The following is a 14,681-nucleotide window of genomic DNA, read 5'->3' on the forward strand; positions in this document are numbered from 1 at the left end:
GCACCAGGGGAGCGGCTGCGGCCTGTCTCTGCCTAAAGCAATTGTAATGCTGTGGACGCTGTAATGAACAGGGAGGGGATGGACTAAAGGCCTCCCGCTGCTCCTGAAAGCGCCTTTGCTGTACAAGAGCCCGGTTCGTTCTTTCGGCCTGGTTTGCCATTAGCTCTAGTTGGTCAAGGAGCTTTGAGCCCACTCTGGGAAGAGTTGCTGAGTTTTTTCTCAGTACGATAGCTGCTGTCAGCAGAGTCTGAGGTTACTGGAAAAACACAGAGGACACTGGGCTTATCTTCAAGGCTTCACATATTTTCCTTCCCTGCGACATGTCACCAGGAGTTGGACATGGGACAGACAGATGTCCTTCGACCCAGGCCAAGGGCTACTCTAGCTCCTACTTGTCACTGACAGAGCGCAGGCCCAGCTAACCACAGCGCTCCTTGGTGACTGATGTATTTAGCTCACCTTTCAGGTATTCTGGATTTTGGAAGAGATTTCTTTTGAGGTGACACCAGGCCCCAGGAAAAGTCCAAAGCAGCACATAAACACACTATTTCACTTTTCCAGCTGTTCCCCCTTGATGCCTGGTGTGGATAGTGTTCCATGAAAGGCTATTACAATCAATCATTTATCCTCTTTGTAATGATTGTGATTTCTCTTTCAACTTCCCATTTCTCCATAGCCCAGATGGACCCTGCAGAAGCTGCTGCTGCATTTCTTTGGCATGTGTGTATCCTCTACCACAGCTGCCTGATCATACACGGGTATTTGTTTCAACCAGCAAAGAGGGTTTAATTGCAGGAGCAACCCCCTGGCAGACCCGTCTGCCAAGCAGCCTCACAGGTATTGTCTTTCCCATTGTGCCCTTAGTGCCACCACTGTCACTGGGCAGCACCAGCCAGGTGTGCCGGGGCTCAAACACGGGCTCACGTTAAGCAGCCGGTCCCTGGCTGGGAGCTGAGGCCCTGCCACCCACACTGACACACGCAGTGCCTGGAGGCTCCCAGTCCCCGCAGCTGGTGTCCTGTTGTCCTTTACTGCCAGGCCTGCAGGGGTGGCTCCACTCCATGCCCGGGATCACCTGCAGCCGAGGCCCCATCCGGATGGAGCCCAGGCCTGAGGGCAGCATGGGAACACCACGGCCCCACACAGAGCCCTGCACGCTCCCTGAGGCTGTGCTGCCCGTGGCCTGCCCAGAGCCAGCCACCCACCATCACCACAACATACAAATCAGCCAGAAAAAACAACCTGGCCGGGGTAGAACTTGGCTTTTATTCTCCAGTGCACTTTTCCAGAGACAGCAGAAAAAAGAAACAGCTCAGGTTTTGGGACAGCACATCCAGCAAAACAAGAGGGGGAAAATTATTTTATAAAAAAGTAAAATCAAAAGAATTAGAGAAGTTTGGAACACAAAGAGCTAAACACACTGTTAGTACTTGCATAGCACTAGCAGTAATTAGGAAATACAGTAGATGGCTATAAAACTTGCAAAAGCAAAACTGCTCCAACAGCTCTAGTAGCAAAGGAGGAGCCTTCTGGAAAAAAATAAATACAAGGAAGACTTTTTTGGTACTTTTCCTTTTTATATCCACGATGTAATGTCATCTGTTACAACATAATCCCTGCCATTGCCCTTGAAGATCAAGGCCTGTGTCCTCAGGAAGGCTGCAGTAACTAGTCATAGAGTCCTGCAACTGGATGCAAGTTTCTGTAACAGTCCATGGTTCTAGCCAGACTTGAAAAGAAGAATAGCGACTTGGCCGAGGTAGAAGTAGATGAAGTGCTTGGTCTCATGAGTCACGTAGCTGCCAAAATTCCGTCCCACAATGCAGTGCCAAGTGGGATTGTATTTCTTGTCAAACTCCTGCAAAACAGATTACTACAAATTAAGAACTCCTCTAATAGGTATTCACCTTCTGAGCAAGGCAATCAGAGGAAGAACAGATGCTCTTTAAGTAAGGATTATTTTATGTACATCTTATTGTTCACCTGCTGCTTAGTCAGACACAAAAAGCCCACAGCGCTTCCTAACTGAGCAGCAGTAAGTTTAAAATATTACTTTTGTTGAAGGAAAGTAGTCTTCTATTCCCCCATAATTCATAACATGATTGAATCCACAATTCTCAAGTAAAAGATTCACCATTAGTTTTGTACCTGCAGAGACAAAGCCATAATTTAGACTTCACTGTTTATCAGCAGCACAGCTACTAAACAGAAAATGCTCTGCCACATGCTCTGTAACAACAGTATGATCAATAAATCTAAGGAGTTGTGCTTTATATATTTTCAAACAAATCCTCCATAAATTCCCAGTAGTTGCAACAAAGGATATCTGAAAAGTACTAAACTCTCTTTTTAACTTTAATAGGTACTTTCTGCGTCTGGAGAAAAAAAGCCTTTCAGTATTCCGCTCACAGCAAACAAGTATTTCTTTAGCAGAAGCAATCGTTCTGCATGGATGAATTACTTCTCATGTTAGAGAAGCTTCTCCACCACAAGTATCTCAAATTTTAAAGTTACCTCCACCTCAGGTATCCTGGAGCAGAGCCCCAGGCTTTGAGTGGTACAGGAGCAGAACAGCTCCAGCTGGGTGGATAGAGAAAACTGGATAAAGAAACTGCCAGGCAACTACACCCTCCCAGCCTCAGTCCCCACTCTTCACAGAACTGACTAATAACAACATTAGGGTCTGGGGACTTATTGCTCTTTATTGGGTTTTTCCTTGTCTCTGGACAGTCCTTTTAATCTCTCATGTCGTGATTTCTGCTGACAGTTATAACTTCCTTATTTTCCAGCTTGAACCAGGTCTTGAGGCCCTTTTTCACAGTGTTAGGTAAAAGTTAATGTATCTATGTGAAAATTCACAGCTTGTGGCCTAAACCTTTATCAAACTTGGCTCCTCGTGCCAAGCAGTTAACTCCAGAGAGTTTCAGTCCAATCGGCATCAACATTTCAACAGCTCTCCGATCACTTTAACTTCTACTGACGCACTTTGATTTCTCCGTTCTCCTGAGCTGACGAAGCAGGAAATATAATCCCAACTAGATCTTTCTCATGTATTGTTAATCTTACATAAAGGATGAGACAGATGTTGCAAACAACTGATAACCAATGCCACCAGGATTTTTTTCTTTTTTTCTTATATCACTATGTAAGGATGGGTGTGATTACAGAGAATTACAGACAATTACTCTTCCCCTGCTATTTTTGATCCAGCTGGCAAGAATTGTAAAGAGATCCTTAAGATTAAATCAAATACACACGAAATCAAGAAGAACAAGCTACCTCTCAGAGGAAAACCAAAGAAGAGCTCACTAGAGTCCCTGTGTTTTGTACCAGCTCATCTGTCACAGGGACAGTCAGCTGCCACTCTGTCCTCACGTGGACAATGGGACAGTGGCAAAAGAGGCCGTAAGCAGAAAGCACTGCAAGAAAAAAGCAGGACCTAGAAAGGGCCCGTAAAGGGTGGGTAAAGGAACACATGGACATCAGCCTAAAGAGAAAGTCAAACTTGATTATCTAGCGTCTCTAGAACTTGTTTTTCTAGCGCTACTTGCCTAGCAGCATTCCCCCCAATTGATTTTTCATGTGCATAGAGATATTATGAGCACATGACAAGCTAACATCTACCTTCTTTATGTGAGCAGCGATGTCCTTCTCGATGTTGTATTTCTCCAAGGCTTGAGTTGCACATTCCACAGCATCCTGCTGCATCTCTTCCGACATGTCCGCATTTTTGATCACTGCCTTTCGATCACTCATGATTGCCTGCTTGGAGGAAAAAAAGGAAGGAAATTTAAAGTTGCAGGAGCACCTGCCACAAACACCTGCTGCCGAGCAGCCCCACAGGTATCGCCGCGCGGTGCCCCCGCCCTGGCCGGGTGTGCCGGGCACGGCCCCGACCCGAGCAGCGGCGGCTCCAACGCCGGCTCACGCTGGGCACCCGCTCCGCGGCGGGAGCCGCACACGCGCCGCCGCCCCGCCGGCCCTGCCCAGCCCCGCTCCAGCCCGGCGCCGCCCGGGAGCGCCGCGAGAGAGCGCGGCCGCTCCATCGCCCGGCCCGACGGCCCTTCCCTGCCCCGAGGGAGGCGAAGAAAGCCCGGAACGAGCGCCCAAGGGCTCGGAGCGCCGCGGGGCTGCAGGGTGCCGCCGGCAGCTGCCGGGCATGCGGGAAAACCGGCGGCGGCGGCCGGGGAAGAGCCCAGGCACGGGGGCTGCCCAGTCCCAGACTTCCCGAGCCGGACCCGACCCCTCTCGGAAGCTGCCCCTGCCCAACGCTGAAGTCGGCAACGCCTTGCCCTCACCGTCGAGCGGGCGCCGCGATATCGGCGCGGCGCGGATGCAGAGCCGGTGGCGGTGCAGGGGGCGCGGAGCGATCACGCACTCGGCTCCGCCGCCGCGGCTGTTTAACCGACCCGCGCGCGCCGCCGGCGCCTCCGAGCGCCCCCAGCCCCGCCCCCTCAGCACCGGCCGCTAGCCATTGGTCACCGCCACCGTCACCCCGAGATCTGATTGGCCTCGCTCCGGCGCTCTTGCAGGGTTTTGCCGCAGCACTTTCTTTCAGCCCGGCATGCCTTGCGGCCGTTCCCATGGCGACCGGCGGCCGCGGCGGGGCGAGGCCTTGGGCGGCCCCGGTGCCCGCCGGCCCAGCGCGGGACGGGCCAGCAGTCCTGGCTCTCGGGCCGTGCCCAGCCCTTCCCCGTCGCTTTGTTTTTTTCTTCACGGCTGAGCTGCTTGAACGCAGGAAGGAAGAAGGGGAAGGAATAACCCCGAGCGCCGGTACAGGTTGGGCGCTGACCGGCTGGAAAGCGGCTCTGCGGAGATGGAACTTGGGGTCCTCGTCGACAACAAACTGTCCCTGAGCCAGCAGTGTGCCCTGGGGGCCAAGAAAGCCGATGGAATCCTGGGGAGCATTGCCAGCCGGTCAGGGAGGTGATGCTGCCCCTCTGCTCAGGCCTCGTGAGGCACCTCTGGAGTGCTGTGTCCAGCTCTGTGCTCCTCAGGACAAGAGAGACACGGAGCTCCTGGAGCTGGTCCAGTGCAGGGCAGCACGGGTGATTAAAGGACCAGAGTATCTCTCCTGTGAAGGAAGGCTGAGGAAGCCAGGCCTGTTCAGCTTCAAGGAAAGACAACTGACAGGGGACCTCATTAATGTGTACAAATATCTAAAGGGTGGGTGTCAGAGGATGGACCAGGTCTTCTCAGTGGTGCTGAGAAATAGGACAAGAGGCAGAGAACAGGCAGAAACTGATGCGCAGGAAGTTCCACCTGAGCAAGAAGAATTTCTTCACTGTGCAAGTGACTGTGCACTGCAACAGGTTGCCCTGAGAGGTTGTGGAGTCCCCCTCAGTGGAGATATTCCAGAACCATTTGGACACAATCCTGTGCCATGTGCTCTTGGATGACCGTGCTGGAGCAGGAAGGTTGGACCGTGTGACCCACAGTGGTCCCTTCCAGCTTGACCCGTTCTGTGACTCTGTGAATGCAGCTGGTCACCGGTGTCTGTGCAGTGTCCATCCCCACTGTGGGACTCTCCCAGTCTCAGCTCTGGTAGGCAAAGATCATCTGCCACTATAGCTCAGGCTGAGAAAAATACCCAACAAAACCAAATATGAGGCTTTTGAGGGCATTCTACTACAAAGAATATAGAATTAAAAAATATTATATGAGGAAAATAGGAGAAAATCATGATGTGGTCTGATGATGGTGCTAAAAGTTCCAATATGGCAGGAAGGTCTTGGGTGAGGGAGCCCAGCTCATGCCCTGGGAATGCAGTCCCTGGGCTGATTTCAATAGCATGATATCATCTCTCCTGAGAATGGGTAAAGTAACTTCTTTGTATCTACAAAGCTGGCAGAACTCCTGGATGATTCAAATAATGTGATAAGCCGGACAGGTTTTGGGGGAGGGGAGGGGAGGGGAGAAAAGAAAGTTTCTAATGTGTCCTAATGCTCCTAACCAGAATCAAGGCATCTTTCACTCCTTGCAGTTCATCAAAACTCACAAACCCTCCCTCCTGTTCCCCACGAGGCTTCACTTTAACTGAAGTAAACTGCAACATTAGAAATCTGAAGTAAAGCTAAATAAAATAAAGTTGAAGTATTTGCAAAATTACTCAAGTACACCGCGAGGGTTGTGTTTGGTTTGGGTTTTTGGTTTTTTTTTTTCCCCGTCACATTTGTCCTCACAGCAGAGGTTCCGTCGCGCCGTGGAGCAACGGTGGCACCGGGGGGCAGGGGGCTCGGTGACCGCGTCCGGGAGAAGCGGCGGCGCCTCGGGCTGCGGGGAACGCGCTGCGGGGAACGCGCCTCTCCCGGGCCCGTGCCGGTGGGAGCAGGGGCGGGCAGAGCGCTTCTCCCGGGCCCGTGCCGGTGGGAGCGGGGCGGGCGGGGCGCCTCTCCCGGGCCCGTGCCGGTGGGAGCAGGGTCGGGCAGAGCGCCGCTGCCGGGCCCGTGCCGGTGGGAGCAGGGGCGGGCAGAGCGCCTCTCCCGGTCCCGTGCCGGTGGGAGCAGGGGCGGGCAGAGCGCCTCTCCCGGTCCCGTGCCAGTTGGAGCGGGGCGGGCGGGGCGCCTCTCCCGGGCCCGTGCCGGTGGGAGCGGGGCGGGCGGGGCGCCTCTCCCGGGCCCGTGCCGGTGGGAGCGGGTCGGGCGGGGCGCCGCTGCCGGGCCCGTGCCCGCCGCTGCCGCCCGGCGGCGCTGAAGATGGCGGCGGCGCGGCTGTGTGGGTGCCGCTGCCGGGCGCTGCTGTCCCGGCCCGCCGGAGCTCTGCGGGCGCGGCGCGGCTTGGCCGCGGGGCCGGAGATGCACTTCGGCTTCCAGACCGTGACGGAGGAGGAGCGCAGGGAGAAAAGTGAGGGGGCGGCGGCGGCGGGAGAGGGCGAGCCGGGCCCGGCCCGGAGCCGAGCTGGGCTCCCGGGCAGCCGGTGATCGTTCTCCGGAGTTCCGGGGACGTGTTTGCGGCTGGGCCCTTGTTTGAGGCGTTACCGGGAGTCTCGGTGAATAAAATAATATCGCTAATAATATCGCTGTTACTTCCCTCGGCTCGGGAAGGCTGTGTTTCTCCAGAGACCTTTGTCAGGCAACATGCTCAGTAGTTTCGATTTTTTTTTTTTCTTTTTGTAATGAGTTTTGTGGTATTTTTTCAGCTCCACATAGTGGACAGACCTCCACAGGGCAATAAAGGACAAATTTTACTTAAACATGACCATTTTTAAGTAAATTGCATCTCATTCCCGTGTCCTTTCTTTGCAGTTTATCAGGTCTTTGAAACTGTGGCCAAGAAATACGATGTAATGAATGATTCAATGACTCTAGGAATTCATCGTGTGTGGAAGGATATCCTCATGCATAAAATGAACCCTTGCCCAGGAACACTCCTCCTTGATGTTGCTGGGGGAACAGGTAAATAAATAATTTTGGTGAGTTCCATATGACAATGCCATGCTGTTTTTCAGCTGTTTGAGTCTGCTCAGAATTACGTTTCCTGCTGGGGTTTTTTTTCTCACCCTTAGCTCCCTGTCTTTAAACTAGTGAAGCATCTACTTGACTTTCCCAGAGAAGGGTTGAGAACTGTTATCTTTGTGTTTTGTAATATCTTGCTTTGAGGTTATAGTCCTGCCATGATGTGTTATGGGAAACTGTGTGAATTTGTAGAATGTCATGGACTCTTTGATTTTACTAAGTTCCCTTTTTGTCTATGTACATGTACACACGCACTCTGTCTATTACAGTATGTCTGAGGGGGTGTTTTTATAAATATATATGACTAAAAAGAAATAGTAAGTCAGTTGGATGTTCAAAGCCTTATGTTTTAACTTCCTGGAGTCAGAAAACATTCCAAAGTATGTATCTTTCCTTTGAAACAACTGCAGGTGACATTGCCTTTCGATTCATTAATTATGTTCGCTCTGTACGACAACACCAGCTCCAGAGGAAGCTCAAACACCATCAGAATTTATCATGGCAGGAAATTTTCGAGAGTTACCAGAAAGACCAGTTTAACTCACTAGGGGATTCCCAAGTGGTGGTCTGTGACATCAACAGAGAAATGTTAAAAGTTGGGAAGCAGAAAGCACAGCATCTTGGCTACTCTGAAGGTAAATGATGCATTGTACTGCGGCAGTAACGTTCCTGATAGCAAGAAATTGTAAGGGACAGAGGTTTTTTTGCTGTACATTCAGGAAGAGTGGGAGCTGTGCATGGGGAAAAGGAGCATGAGTTGCACAGTCACTGATTGTGCATTTTGTCTGCTTGCCAGTAACCTGGACATCCGTGCTCCACAGACAGACATGGTCTTGATCCTTTGGGGACTAGGAAGCAGCACAGCTGCAACTGCATCACGTACTGATAGTCCTGATGGAGGGAGTGTGGCTTTTCGTGTACCCCAACCCGTGGGAGCTTTCTAGCAAACTTGTGTTAAGTGTTTTGGCCATTGTTGCATGGCAAGATGTTAGTAATTGTCTATAGCTACACTTTGAGCAGAGATTCTCTTTCTACAACTTTGCTACAAACAAATGACAGCCAACAGTGCTTTCCACTATAATGCAGGTTTTGGGTGAAATCTTTGTGGCACACACACACTGTATGTGTAGAATGGTGTGTTGGCTGATCTGCAAAATGAACTACTCTGTCTTGAAAGATTTGCAAGTAGAGGCCAAGGTGTCTTTCCTCTAACAAAACTGCTAAATGGAAACATTTGTTTTCAATATCACTTTAAAAATAATCAAATTCTTCTAGTTCTTCTAGAATGAGTAAGTTCTAGCCTTTCTGGAGCAGTCTGAGCTGAAATCTATGACTTGTCTTTCACTACAGGCTTGTCCTGGGTACTTGGGAATGCTGAAGAGTTGCCCTTTGATGATGATAAGTTTGATGTTTACACAATTGCCTTTGGAATCCGAAATGTAACTCGTATTGATTTGGTAAGTTACTATAGTGTATCCTGACATGGGGTCCTTATGATTTTTTATTCTACAAAGGAAGCAAAGTAGGAACTCCTTTGGATAAAGGAAGATCCTAGTCTACTCCTGAAACATTTAAAATAAGTGGCATGTAGTATGCAACTTGTGTGAATAGAAAATGCAATTAAGTGTCCCACCTTTATCATAAAAAGATTTATACCAGTTGCACCCAATCCTTCCAGCTTGGCAAGGCACATAGTCTCAGGTTCCTAAGGCAAAGGGCTGCATGTTACAGTCATTTCCCACCTTCTCCTGCCCTATGGCATGGATGGATCACACATGCACAGGGCAGTCAGTCTGCATACCTCAAATCTTCCTGCAGCACCTGAGCTATATCCCACCAACAGTGGGTCCAATGCTTCCTGTCCCCTTCTGTTTCCCTGCCTGAGACAACAGAAGTGCCAGAGCAGAGTGAGAAGGAGGCAGCTGCCCCCACTGCTGCTGAACCAGCCTGTTCAGCCCACTGCTGCTGAGTGTCTGAACACTGCCTGGTGGCAGGGCTCCCTATAAAGAACAAGTAGGATTTTAATTAGGATGAGCAGTACTCTTTGTTCTGAACTATCTCTGTCCTTTGAGAAGGACGGGCTCTTGTGGGGGTGACACCTGTCTGGAGGCACCAGTTGTCTGTTTTGGAGGAGTGTGTTACAACCTTGGCAGAGCTCCTGTGGAAGGTGAAGCATTTGGATCCAAACCACCTTGAACCATATGCCTTTGAACTTAATGTGCATGTGGCTTTTCCTTGTGCTTTGTCTGCACCCTTCCAAAGCACAGGCTCTTTGCCTTCATGCATACAGCAGTCTGGTAGCAGAGCTCCCTGGAGACCTGTTACAAAACACACCCAAGCTGCCAACTCTTTTGTAGTGTTGATATTTTATCCCATAGGAACAGGACAGTTGAAGTCAAGCAAATGTACAACTTTCAGAGGTTCTGGGATACAACTCTGCTCTTGTATGAAAGAACATACAGTTTTAAACAGGATTTTGCTAGATTCTTGTCAGGTATTCTATTTTGATGCAGGATGGAATTTTCAAAGTAGCCAAAGATTTTCTTCTTCTTTCTCTTATCTTCCTGTTCTTACGCACTGCTCATCCGAAACCCAGTATCGTTCCTTCTTTGAACCTTTGGGTGTGCCTCACAGTAAAATCTTTTGATTGAAAAAAAATTATCATGCCTGTTTTTGATTTTCAGTTTCTTGTAGCTGAGTCACCTTCTCCCTTTTGTGTTTGGTCTGTAATTATAAGAGCTCTGCCAACAAACTTGCATCAACTGTGAGTAGGGAAAGAAAAGAAAATTGCAAACTCGATATCACAGTTTTGACACAAAGCCTTGTAAAAATCTATTTTTTGTAACAGCAAGAGTATTTGTGCTTTGGGTTTGTGGCACATTTGGGTTTTTTTTTAATACTTGTCTTGGGATGCTTCTCTACAGTAAATATTGCAGATTACCAGTCAGGATACTCTTCATTCCCCTCAGTTCATCAGAGTTGCATGATATTATCACATGGCATGATAATAGGCAGGTGGTGTTCTACAGAAACAAACTTATCACATCTGCTTTGTCTCAGGCACTGCAAGAGGCCTATCGCGTGCTGAAACCAGGAGGAAGATTTCTCTGCCTTGAATTTAGTCATGTCAACAACCCTCTTCTTTCCAGGTAGGAACATGGTCACGCTTTATGCCAGGTCACAAGGCTCTCTTGTTTGTACTCAGACAGAACAAAAGGTGGAGACACTTTGAGACCACGTCTTGGTGCACTTTTAAAGTGAGCTACAGATTGCATAGCATAGTGGCACAGAGACCAGCTCGTGTTGGAGAGGGTTTAAATTTGTTTCTATCAATCTGTATTTCCCATCTCTCTGTGCAGGCTCTATGATCTCTACAGTTTCCAGGTTATCCCTGTTCTGGGTGAGGTCATTGCTGGTGACTGGAAGTCTTACCAGTATCTGGTGGAGAGCATCCGACAGTTCCCCCCTCAGGTAAGACAGGATTTCCCTAAATTCACTAACACACAAAACATAATTCCAACATAATCTTGTGGCCAGCTGGCTTACGGGCCTTCAGGTTGTTAATACTCATGGCACTTATTTTTCAGGAGGAGCTGAAGGCAATGATAGAAGATGCAGGCTTTTTCAAAGTGGATTATGAGAACTTGAACTTTGGCATTGTTGCCATTCACTCGGGTTTCAAACTGTGAGTCTGGGTAGCAAAACACCAAAAGTATAATTTTCATGAGGGATATGAAAGCTGTGGAATTTTAAAGGTATCAAAAGGAGTTCTAAGTTGTGCAGCAGATACTTGCTCAGGAGCTGGGCTCAGATGAACACAAGTTACCTCTCCCCACCAAGAAACCTGTGGAGTGACTCCAGTGGTGGTTCTTACACTTGCATTTCCCTTCAAGTGCAATGTAAAGGATGTGGCCAAAACTGAGCAGTGCTGACAAGTGAAGCAAGTTGGCAGTGGGTGTGGATAAAGACACTGACTGATTAGTCTCCAAATAAGATGCCTTTCTTTTTACTAAGCTTTAAAGGAGGATATTATACTTGTGAGAAGTAACTTGGATTTATGAAGTAACTATGGACTTTCATGAAGCTGTTATTATCTTTGTCATGTGGAGTTTAGGGATTTTTTCCCATGGCTCCTTCTTTCAAAGGCGAATGAAGGCTTATGAAATAAAAGGGCTCCGCATCAACTTTTTCCACTTAAATCAGTCTTGCAAGAAGGTTTCCTAAGAAAGGATGGATTTGGGGTGTGGGAATCGAGGTGGGGATGTTCATCCTTCATTCACATGGCAATAAAGAGGGTAATTCAAGAGGGCAAAGGGATAAACTTGTTCCAACGGTTTTATTAGCAAAGAAGCCATCTTTTGAAAGAAAATAAATACAAGGAAGACATTTTTGCTTTTCTATATAGCCACAATGAAAATACCAGCCGCTACAGCAAAATCCCTGACCATTAACAATGCAATACAAGACCTGATGATCAAGATGTGTTTCCCCAGGAAGGCTGAAGGTGGGAATCAGTGTGCAGTCCTGTACCCAGGTGCAAGTTTCTGTAACAGTCCATGGTTCTAGCCAGACTTGAAAAGAAGAATAGCGACTTGGCCGAGGTAGAAGTAGATGAAGTGCTTGGTCTCATGAGTCACGTAGCTGCCAAAATTTCTTCCCACGATGCAGTGCCACGTGGGATTGTATTTCTTGTCAAATTCCTACAGAACAGAGAATTAGAAAGTCAGCATTTTCATGGTAATTATACTAATATTGTCTAACAGTTGGGGAGGTTTTTTGGCAATGATTTGTCACTTGATAACAAGTATCACTTTTGGAAGAAGGCAATTAAAGAGCAGCATATGCTCTTAAGCACAAAGATCATCTGTCACTTTATAACTCATCTGCTGCTTAGTCATACCAAAAAAAAAAAAAGTGCTTCCAAGTAGAGCAGGAATAAGCTTAAAACATATGTTTGGGGAGGTAACTTTTCTCCTACAGTCATGCCATGATCTCAAACCGTAACTTCTAAGAATTTGTCTGCTTATTCTGAATCTCCAATGAAACTGGTATTTTTCTATATTGGCTTATATTTCTGAAGCTAATGGACTCCGTTAGCTTTTTATTTTTGCAGTAAGGATGTTGAAAGGACACTTGATGGAAAATTCTCTGCCATATCTGTGACACCTGGTCATGAGATGATGATGTGACATTCTGCTGTCAGGAGCCTGCTACAAATAAACTCCTGTGTGCAGGTCTACAGTGAGCAAACCCATGCAGTCAGTGGATTTATACTGCAGTACCTAACAGCTATCAGCTGAAGAGATTTTTGTGAGGACATGGAAGTTTCTGTTCTGCTTAACCAAACCCTTCAGCTCCTTGCAGCTCAGTCAGGCTCCCAGTAGGAGTCAAGAGAGAAAATGTGACAAACTGTAAGCTATGAACCATCTGTTCAGCATTAGCATGAACAGCTTGTCTTACATGTGGTGGGAAAAGGCAAAAAACCAGACCCACTTATTACATGGTCGGCAAAGCACCATTCTTTAAATAGGCTGCACAGAGCCCGTGTCTTGTACCAGCTCATCAGTCACAGGGACTGTCAGCTGCCACTCTGTCCTCACGTGGACAATGGGACAGTGGCAGAAAAGGTGTAGGCATTACAAGAGAAAAGCAGAAGAACCTAGAAAGGTCCACATAAAGGGTGGGGAATGGAACAGAAAGAGAGAAAGTCTAACTTGATTATCTGGTGCCTCTAGAACTTGTTTCTCTAGAGCTACTTGCCTAGCAGCGTTCTCCCCAATTGATTTTTCATGAGCACATGACAAGCCAACATCTACCTTCTTTATGTGAGCAGCGATGTCCTTCTCGATGTTGTATTTCTCCAAGGCTTGAGTTGCACATTCCACCGAGTCTTGCTGCATCTCCTCTGACATGTCCGCATTTTTGATCACTGCCTTTCGATCACTCATGATTGCCTGCTTGGAGGAAAAAAAGAAGGAAATTCAAAATTGCAGGAGCATCTGCCACAAACACCTGCTGCCGAGCAGCCCCACAGGTATCGCCGCGCGGTGCCCCCGCCCTGGCCGGGTGTGCCGGGCACGGCCCCGGCCCCGGCCCGAGCAGCGGCGGCTCCAACGCCGGCTCACGCTGGGCACCCGCTCCGCGGCGGGAGCCGCACACGCGCCGCCGCCCCGCCGGCCCTGCCCAGCCCCGCTCCAGCCCGGCGCCGCCCGGGAGCTCCGCGAGAGAGCGCGGCCGCTCCATCGCCCGGCCCGACGGCCCTTCCCTGCCCCGAGGGAGGCGAGGAAATCCCGGCACGAGCGGCCAAGGGCTCGGAGCGCCGCGGGGCTGCAGGGTGCCGCCGGCAGCTGCCGGGCATGCGGGAAAACCGGCGGCGGCGGCCGGGGAAGAGCCCAGGCACGGTGGCGCCGCCGGGACACGCGGGGTCCCTGGATGGCGGGGTCTCCGGAGCCCCGTGCCTCACCGTGCGGGCGCTGCGGGACCGGCGCGCTCTGGAGCGGACGGCGCGGGCTCTGCTCCGTGCGCGCCTCGCAGCGCCTATGCCCCGCCCCCTGCGCGCCGACCGCCCCCATTGGCCGCCGGCACCGCCTCCCAGGCGCCCATTGGCCAGCGCTGTCGGTCCGCGAGCGCCCATTGGCTGCGGTGCGGCGCCCGGCCGGGTTTTCCTGCGGCGTTGTCTTGCGGCCCGGGATGCCCCGCGCCGCGTCCGTTCCCATGGCAACCCGCGGGCTGCGGGCAGGGAACGGGAACGGGCGCGTGTTCTGGGATCGTCACATGGATTTGGGCTGTGTATGGAAAGCTTCCCGTCCTGACTCCCGTGCTGCTGGCCTGCTGCGCCGGGGGGCGGTTAGATTGTATATTAGGAGGAATTTCTTCGCAGAACCGGTGATTAGACACTGGAAGGGGCTGCCCAAGGGAGGCGCGGGGTTCACTGTCCCTGGCGCTGTTTAAGGAAAGACTGGACATGACACTGAGTGCCGTGGTCTGGTTGACAGGGTGGCGTTTGGTCACCGATTGGACTCAATGATCTGAGGTCTTTTCTAATCTAATTCTGTGATTCTGTGTGGCATCACCAGGTGATCCTGGGTAAAAAACTTGTTCCTTGAAGCTCAGTCTCCAAGGCACTGTAAAGTGTCCACCAGCTTCTGTAAAATGCCTTTCCATAGGTCATATGTGGGCACCAAAAGCCATTTTATTACTTGCCGCAGCCTGGATCACAGAGATGCT

At 50.0% G+C, this 14,681-nt stretch overlaps 2 protein-coding genes and 1 pseudogene across 3 annotated transcripts; 1 reads left to right on the plus strand and 2 right to left on the minus strand.

Annotated features, from left to right (window-relative positions):
- Positions 1-1,245: 1,245 nt before the first annotated feature.
- Positions 1,246-4,455, minus strand: LOC119707617 (dynein light chain 1, cytoplasmic). Its single transcript, XM_038152870.1, has 3 exons — positions 4,299-4,455; positions 3,625-3,762; positions 1,246-1,858 (listed from the first exon to the last, which is right to left on the minus strand). Exons 2-3 carry the CDS (start codon positions 3,754-3,756, stop codon positions 1,721-1,723), a joined length of 270 nt encoding a protein of 89 aa, XP_038008798.1. The 5' UTR covers positions 3,757-3,762; positions 4,299-4,455; the 3' UTR covers positions 1,246-1,720.
- Positions 4,456-6,566: 2,111 nt separating this feature from the next.
- On the plus strand, positions 6,567-11,638 carry COQ5 (coenzyme Q5, methyltransferase). The gene is made up of 7 exons (XM_038152020.1): positions 6,567-6,843; positions 7,245-7,394; positions 7,865-8,089; positions 8,805-8,911; positions 10,515-10,603; positions 10,814-10,925; positions 11,042-11,638. Exons 1-7 carry the CDS (start codon positions 6,696-6,698, stop codon positions 11,141-11,143), a joined length of 933 nt encoding a protein of 310 aa, XP_038007948.1. The 5' UTR covers positions 6,567-6,695; the 3' UTR covers positions 11,144-11,638.
- Positions 11,639-11,771: 133 nt separating this feature from the next.
- LOC119707303 lies at positions 11,772-14,057 on the minus strand (annotated as a pseudogene). The gene is made up of 3 exons (XR_005258742.1): positions 13,918-14,057; positions 13,271-13,411; positions 11,772-12,154 (listed from the first exon to the last, which is right to left on the minus strand). The product of XR_005258742.1 is annotated as a dynein light chain 1, cytoplasmic-like (transcript).
- Between the last annotated feature and the right edge of the window lie 624 nt (positions 14,058-14,681).

The sequence above is a fragment of the Motacilla alba genome, chromosome 15 (genome assembly GCF_015832195.1).
Source record: "Motacilla alba alba isolate MOTALB_02 chromosome 15, Motacilla_alba_V1.0_pri, whole genome shotgun sequence".
Lineage (NCBI taxonomy): Eukaryota > Metazoa > Chordata > Aves > Passeriformes > Motacillidae > Motacilla > Motacilla alba.

Bases quoted from the DNA above. Each gene is read 5' to 3' on its own strand.
- COQ5 (XM_038152020.1), top strand. From the start codon at position 6,696: ATGGCGGCGGCGCGGCTGTGTGGGTGCCGCTGCCGGGCGCTGCTGTCC. The intron at 7,395-7,864 runs GTAAATAAATAA...AAACAACTGCAG, and splicing joins TGATGTTGCTGGGGGAACAG to GTGACATTGCCTTTCGATTC. The intron at 8,912-10,514 runs GTAAGTTACTAT...GCTTTGTCTCAG, and splicing joins ATGTAACTCGTATTGATTTG to GCACTGCAAGAGGCCTATCG.
- LOC119707617 (XM_038152870.1), bottom strand. From the start codon at position 3,756: ATGAGTGATCGAAAGGCAGTGATCAAAAATGCGGACATGTCGGAAGAG. The intron at 1,859-3,624 runs GTAGATGTTAGC...TCTGTTTTGCAG, and splicing joins TCGCTGCTCACATAAAGAAG to GAGTTTGACAAGAAATACAA.